Here is an 8,222-nt window from a genome sequence, read left to right as displayed (position 1 = left end):
GTTTTTCCATTCAATTATTGCTATAGATAGCTTTTTAAAAAAACACCATGTAAAATAATTAAGTAAATTTTAATACATTGATTATTTATTTTAGGAAATTAATATTTGAAATTAATTCATTAATTCCTTCAATTTCCTTATACAAATTAATTAATGACGTGAATATGTGCAAATATACTTTGAAATAATTTCCTCTTTTAAAATGAAAAAAAACGTTTTAAATAATTAATTACTTATTAAATTAATTAGTTATCTATTTAAGAAAATTACTATTCAAAATTAACTATTTATTTCCTTCAAATTCCTTATATAATTTGCTTCAAATTGACGTTTTAAACAATTAATGCAGGTGTATAATGTTTAGCATATATCACAAGTCATATGACTTTGGGAACAATCAAACATCAAATATGACAAATCATATGTCTATAGATAATTTTTAGCCAAATTTCATGCGTTTCTTAAATTATTGACATTTTACCAAAATCATAAGGTTGTATGTACCAAATTGTACGAACTATGTACCTATACTAATTAATACACTTTGTTTATTATGTTACTTTGTGTTCTTTCTTTCTTTTTTGAGCTAGTAGCTGCCATTGTCTCTCTTTGGCTTTTGTTTTCCTACTTCGGAGGGTTGTTCCCAAGACCTTTTCTATCAATAAATTTTTGCTGTAAAATAAAAACTAATTAATACACTTTGATTTTCACCCGTGCCAAATAAAACTGTTTTTGAATTAAAAATATATATTCTATTTGGGAATGAAATATTATTTTCACCTTTAGTCAGAATTAACCCTAATTTCAACTATATATACCCCTTATGTAACATATCTCCTCCATCATTCCATCAATTTTCCAGCACTTGATATATTTGAAATTAACATTTCTTCTGATGGCTTCAAGAATCGAAGATCTCGCTAAAATCGATGCCTCCAAAGAGACCTGGACAATTATTGCGAAAGTCAATCGTTTATGGCTAAGTCCGAGCTTACATGGCTCAAAGCTACCCTTTTCAATGGACATGATTCTTATGGATGACAAGGTATAGCACTTTTTTTTAATCACTCGGTTTTAATGTAATTTTTGGAATGCATTCATAAATCGCTTTTACTTTTTAAATTTCAGGGCTGTAAGATTCATGCAACAGTTAGGAAGACTTTGATCTATCGATTTAAGTCTTTGCTAACAGAAGGATGCGTATATCAGATTTCATTCTTTGGTGTTGGTGAAAGCGGTCGTGATTTTCGTCCAACCTCGCATCCATTCAAGATCAACTTTGATATTCATACATCTGTACGATTGGTTCCTAACAAGGCTATCAACTTAACTCCGTACTCTTTCGTTCCACTTTGTGATATAATGTATAAGGACGTTGATACGTCATTCCTTATAGGTATAAACCCTTATGTAGCCTTTTGAGTTTTTGAAAAATAGTTATTAATTTTCCTTACATTTTTAATTGTCAAATTGTAATGCATTAAATGTTGGTATAAGGAAAAAATTTCATGTATATTTTCATAATTTAAAAAATACTTAGATTAAATATATATGAAGTTTTTGTCAAATTTTGCAAGTTGTGTGATACTCATTGTGATTCATTTTATTTGGATGAATGCTTATTTTTTTTTCATATCTTAATTCATTAATACGTGTCTAAATAATGAGATTCATATTCGACGTGCAACACACGGGGTAAAAGCGCTAGTGTTAAACTTATTACAGTATCTAATCAAAACCTTACATATACACGTATACGCTTTGTACTAGTTCACTCCAATATTATGATTTTATAAGAGGTTTGTGATAACAATTAGTTAAGAATACATTTTCCTTTTTATGCATAATTAAGTAGATTAGAAGAATGAAGTGTGACAATGAAGCTTAGATCGATGGTGGGAGAAGGGTCCATGCGTTCCCACAAATTAACTACTCCCTCCGTTTCTATTTATCTGTCCAGGAAGAGAAGGTTCACACAAATTAAGAAAAACAATTAATTGTGTTGATTTTCATAAAAATATTATTTGTTTTCCTATATCACCATTTAGATTGTATTTTATCTTTCTTCATTTATTGTTTCTGGAAGGGCATTTCTTGAAAAAACATCAATTAATGTTCTCTTGAAACTCTAAGTGGACAGATATATAGAAACACAATTTTTTCTTCAAAGTGGACAGTTAATAAGGAACGGATGGAGTAAGTGGTATTATAATTAAGTCAAATCAAAGACCCAAGATCTTGGTTGGTAAGATGTTATGAGTCTCATGGTCAAATTGTTTGATTACAAGGTTTTATATCAAAGAAATTCATGTCTACATTTAGTGTACACTAATTGTCGACAAATCTTTGTGTCAAACAAGTTTTCTTTTTTTATGTATATTTGATGTTAACACTCTGGTTTTCGATACAGTGCTCACAACTTGTATATATTAATAATATGTTTGTATAGCTTCACTTTTTTAAAATTAATTATAATATCTAAAAGATATAAGATCTTTCCTCAAAACTAATTTTGACTTATTTATTGTAGAAGAATTTATAAACATATAATTAGGGATTCCGGTTGCTTAGATGTATGTGGAAGGTGATGTACATCACTACCTATGTTGGCCTTCTTTTCTTGATAACTTTCACAAGTTTTTATTGGTTAATAGTTTAATGTTTCTCTTTACTGGTTAAGTAAAGATTAGAAAACTCTCTGGACCTGCCATATTATATTATTATTATTATATACATAAAGAAGCATACTTGAATGCTTAACCAATCTATCTTTATGGACAAAGCTGGATCTCACAACGGAACGATCTAGACCTGATTAGGCAGATAGAGATATTATGTAATTTAAGCTTTTAAGAGAATGAATTTTTGAAATACAATATGGTTCAATCAGCAGAGCTCTACGACTTAATATTACCTAAACACATCAAAGCTTTCTCAATATGACGTCAATATCATTCCCTTTTAAATATCTATATCATGATCAATCTTCGCGGCAGCTCTGACTAGTAAAGTTAATGTTAACCATTTATTTTTGAGCCCTTAAAGTCATCATTCCAAATGTGATGAAGTCGTGGCTTATTGAACTGCTTCTACATATGGTTATATGCATACGTTTGTAATTTGTAATGATAGCCAGTTTCATGGACACAAATGAACTGGGAGTTATAATTTGTAAAGGGAGAAAAAACAAAGTTGTGGCTTTGGAATCTCTAGAGATCGTTGTCTATTTCTTCATATGATGAGCAATGTAAACTGGATAAGATCAATAATATGTTTGGAGTGGTGGTGACCCCACAATCCAGAATAACTTTCCTACATAAGTGATTATGAGACTCAGAGACTCTCAAGTGTAGAACCAAACATGACATGTATGTCTATGAATACATGGTAAAAAATTATGATGTTCTCTAGAAAATGAGACATGGATACTTCTATTTGAAGTGCGATGGTGAAGGCAGAGAGTGTGGCAACATGGTGTGAATCCACGACATGTGTTGTACTTACAAAAGACACTAAGACGCTTAAGTGAGTTGTAGATCAAAGCTAATATATCAAAGTCTCAAAATAACACTATGTTATGGAATGACAAAACCTTATTCATAAAGTTCAATATGAATGACATATGAATAACAATGGAAATATTTAACCTTTGTTTAGTCATTGTAATTAACTTCCGAGATGATAATTTTACTTGAGCAGTCTTTGAATCATTAACTCTATTAACTTTACCGATGATTGGATGAGTTAAGAGTTTATCTTAGTCGTAGTTCTAGTCAACCAACACATCGTTCACTTGGTTGTGAATCATCTGAGCTAGCTAGGATGATGATGAGCCTAGTGGTCATTTGGACAGACCATAACACACAGGGAGACTAAAATCACAGTGGAATATAATTGTAAAAGGTAAAGAAAGTCCATTGCATCATCTGTGCCGGCCAGAATGATGATGAGCCTAGTAGTCATTTGGATAGGTTATAACACTTGGTGAAATCAAAATCACGGTAGAATATAATAGTTAAAGCTAAGAGAAATTTATCATGATTTTATCAATTTTATCTGCACACTAGCTTTCCATCATACATACAAATATGCACAAAATGAAGGATGGCTAGTTGCCTTGCCCCAAACAGTAACCTAGAAGAAAATTCATAAGCTGTGGATCAGTTTTCGTAGAGCCTTTGAATCAGCAATAGCTAAAGGACACATAAACGTGGTGATGACGAAATGGTTGAGTAAGAGAGAAATCAGGGCAGTGGATGTGTAATGGAAAATGTTAGAAACATAATCATTTTACGCATTATTCTTATATATACTTTATAGGATGCTAACACATATCCCTCCTCTTGAGTCACCCATCTTTTAGCATCACCCATTTTGTGCAGCTAGAAACACCAGAATAACCCCCATTAGTTGCCACATACCTTTCACAACCCATGGTGGAGCCCCCAACCTTCCCCTGTTTCTCCCTGCCTCCTGAGAGCTTTGTTTTCTAAAATGCATATTTTCATTTCCTATATAGAATATAATTAATTTACTAACAAGTTATTGGTCTGAGCCGTACATAATTGATTCCTACAATTCAAGTTTTGTGTAAGAAATAAAAAAAAACCCTCACTAAAAAAGTTAGCCCTAGCAAAATGTAAATGCTCTCGACTCGTCATGGAAGATATATGTCGGGTCATGCGTTGCTTAAAATTTCGGTATATATCCCTATTGAATTATAAGAGCAAACAACATAAATGAATAAAACATCATATCCTTAAGTGAATTATGTGGTGTCCATATCACTTCTATCGTTTGCTTTTATAACCTAAAATAGAGATCACAGTACATGTGTTACATCAAGATATATAATTAATTTATTAGGCTAGAAAAGGAGAGAGCTTTATATAAAGGTGGGTGTGGGACTTTTGAGTCATTGCAAGGTAGTGTTGGTGAGACTTTTGCATTAGTTTTGTATTGGTGTTGCTGTTGTTGAATTAGTGCTATGGGCAGGCAACCTTGCTGTGACAAACTTGGGGTGAAGAAAGGTCCATGGACAGCAGAGGAAGACAAGAAGCTCATCAACTTCATTCTCACCAATGGCCAGTGTTGTTGGCGTGCTGTGCCAAAGCTTGCTGGCCTTAAGCGTTGCGGCAAGAGTTGCAGGCTTCGTTGGACTAATTATCTTCGCCCAGACCTCAAGAGAGGGCTCCTCACAGAAGCTGAGGAGCAGCTTGTGATTGATCTTCATGCCCGTCTTGGCAACAGGTTGATTATTTGTTATTTGCTCATGCATTGCCTTGTATATGCGCCGGTGCCTCAAATTCTTGTCCCACCAATAAAATCTTGATATGTCAATTAAAGAAGAAATGTGGAACTGTTATGAATTTACATAATGATTTTTAATTGATACGTCACAGGTTGGGTACATCAGATTTCAATAAAAAACCTTGTTTTTATACAATGTTTACTTAAGGCTCAAGTAATTGAATACTTGGCTGGTTTTCTAATTAGAATATGTTAACATATTTATGCATTTTAAAATAGTAATGTATGGAAAAAATCACGATCGGAAAGGTAGTTCTATTAAAATGTAGATGTTTTCAGTTCAAAGATGATTGTTTTTCATGTTGAGTATTTATATTAGACAAAAAAAGACACTAATATAGCATCTATCTAATTCTCATTTTCTTTGGAAGCTATAAATGAAGTGTTCCTATATGCATATGCAGGGACGGAACGGAACCAGAAAAAAATTTAGGAGGTTGAATACCACATTTACATACTACTTTATGTAAAGAAAAATTTTCTTTTGGGGTGGAACATCCTATTTCAGAACGCCTAGTTCCATCCCTACCTACTTGCTGCATACTAAATGGCATACAAATTTGGAAATCATATGTTAGTTGGTCTGTGTAATTAATGTTTGATAATAACTTAAGAAAAAACATCAATGTTTGATAAAAAAATGTTACTAATTTGGAGCTGAAGTTGATATTCATTTTTTAAGAAGAAAAATAAATTGTCAGCAGTTGCATGCTTTTTGCTGTCTCAGGTGGTCCAAGATTGCTTCAAAGTTACCAGGAAGAACAGACAATGAGATTAAAAATCACTGGAACACCCACATCAAGAAAAAACTTCTCAAGATGGGGATTGATCCAGTTACACATGAATCTCTCAATAAACAAGCTGAACTCAAGGACAGTTCACTATCCCCTGCCGAGCCATTGCCACCACAACCTCATGAGGTCAAGGAAAGTACTGAAGGGGTTCTCAACAACTCTGAGGATCAGAATTCTAGCTCATCCCCAGATGAAAATTCTTCTGGAGAAGAATCCCTTTTGCTAGATAGCATTTGTAGTGATGACTCACTAATAAATAGCTTGTGGTTGGATGAAACTCCTCTGGTGGAAGCATTGTGGGACTCTGCACCTATAGCACCTGATGACAATACTAAAATTGACATGGGTTTGGTGTCATCTTGGGAGGATAATTGTGCTTGGCTATTTGACTGTGAGGACTTTGGTATTCATGATTTTGGGTTTAACTCTTTCGATGAGGTAGAGTCTTGTCCATTGCAAACTATAGAGATGAAAGAAGAGGAGCATTAGCGTGCATCAAATCTGGTGAAGAGAAAATTCAAAAATCTGTATATGTGACTAAATACCATGGACTCAAATTTATGTTCTTGGTGTTGAACTTTATCTTAGTTAGTATTCTACAGAATGTTCTTGGAAGGTGGAAGGTGAACCTTTACCCTTATGAGGTTCCTCGCCAACCAAATCACAAAAGTGATAGCAAACCAGATCAAAATCATCAAAGTGCCACATTACATGCTCTTTTTTTTCTTTTCTAAAATACTGTAATTTTATGTGTACGCTAGAGACAAAACAATTGAGAAATGTCAGAGCAGGTACTAGTGGGTTCTGAAACTATTGTAAAAAGATGTTTACATTGAATATAATGGTATAGTATTATGTGATTATAAGTTCAATTTGCATTCTCTGTTTCTATAACAAAGAGTAGTCAGAGAACAGAGAGGTGGAGATTATTAATAACCACAAACAGTGACGGATTAAGGAATTTAATTTAGTGAGGGCAGTATATATATATAAATACGTAAAAAAAAATTAACATATACTATTAGAAGTTTTAAAGCACATCATAATTGTTCCCTATGAGTTTTCATATTTTAAATGAAAACTCTGCATAATTTTTTCATTCTCTACACTAGCAAATACATCTTTCTCTATATAAGTAACTAAACAATCATTTAGCCATTCATCTCCCATACGATTTCGCATTCGATTCTTGATGATATTCATAGCGGAGAAAGCTCTTCCAACTGTTGCGGTTGCTACAGGTAGTATCAAAGCTAACTCTATGAACAAATATACCATCAGATATACAATGAGTGAAAGAATGGTGTAATACTAATATCTAATGGGCATTAGTCAAGATTCAAGAAACACCAAATAAAAAAATACTCTAAGTACAAAAGTTTCAACTTTAAGCAATGTGGGACATAAGTGAGGGCAATTTTTATCAAATGAGTCAATAAAAATCACATACTTTTACTATTCAAATTAAGTAAGGGCAATTTTTATCAAAAAAAAATCATAAAAAACCACAAACATTTACAACTCAAATTTTTTTCTAATGTATTTTACCAAATTCAAGTAAGGGCATTTGCCCTCGTGCCTCTCCACTTGAATCCGTCCCTGACCACAAACTTTAACATCATAAATGAAGCACGATTGGTGCTTTAGTGGTTATAGTCTTATAGATGTTGATCATATGATCTATTGTACTCATTTGGTGTCATCTTCACTGCTTTATCAATAAAATTGTTCCATGTAAATTGTCATGTTAGTGCAGGTTTGTTTCTAAAATCACCTATTGACTTAAATATGTTGGAGGTCCCTCTAAAATCACCTATTTAGCCCAAAACGTTACCCACGAAACTTCTCTTTAGAGAAAGACATGGTGTTTTTAGCTAAGTAATCAACGACCTGATTACCGCCAATTCTATTTTGGTCTAAATCTATAGTAAATTATATTAGGATCCTCACCCCACCCTCACAACCAGCACACCATCATCTAACTATCATTTTTATGGCGAAATCTTCAACCCACCCCTTCAACCAAACCATCGGCCACCTCTAACCTCCACCAGTCACCGCAATGATGGAGCATGAGCAGCCAATCTACCACACGACACACTCCGTCAGTTATGTATT

General features: G+C 33.1%; 1 protein-coding gene across 1 annotated transcript; it reads left to right on the top strand.

Moving 5' to 3' along the window:
* The first annotated feature begins 4,848 nt into the window (after positions 1 to 4,848).
* Positions 4,849 to 6,970, top strand: LOC130714996 (MYB-like transcription factor ODO1). The gene is made up of 2 exons (XM_057564983.1): positions 4,849 to 5,250; positions 6,038 to 6,970. The coding sequence occupies exons 1-2, from the start codon at positions 4,988 to 4,990 to the stop codon at positions 6,591 to 6,593; spliced, it is 819 nt and encodes a 272-aa protein (XP_057420966.1). The 5' UTR covers positions 4,849 to 4,987; the 3' UTR covers positions 6,594 to 6,970.
* Positions 6,971 to 8,222: the final 1,252 nt, after the last annotated feature.

Source organism: Lotus japonicus, chromosome 4 (assembly GCF_012489685.1).
Source record: "Lotus japonicus ecotype B-129 chromosome 4, LjGifu_v1.2".
Lineage (NCBI taxonomy): Eukaryota > Viridiplantae > Streptophyta > Magnoliopsida > Fabales > Fabaceae > Lotus > Lotus japonicus.
This window is presented reverse-complemented; position numbering and strand designations above follow the sequence as displayed.

Bases quoted from the DNA above. Each gene is read 5' to 3' on its own strand.
- LOC130714996 (XM_057564983.1), top strand. From the start codon at position 4,988: ATGGGCAGGCAACCTTGCTGTGACAAACTTGGGGTGAAGAAAGGTCCA. The intron at 5,251-6,037 runs GTTGATTATTTG...TTGCTGTCTCAG, and splicing joins CATGCCCGTCTTGGCAACAG to GTGGTCCAAGATTGCTTCAA.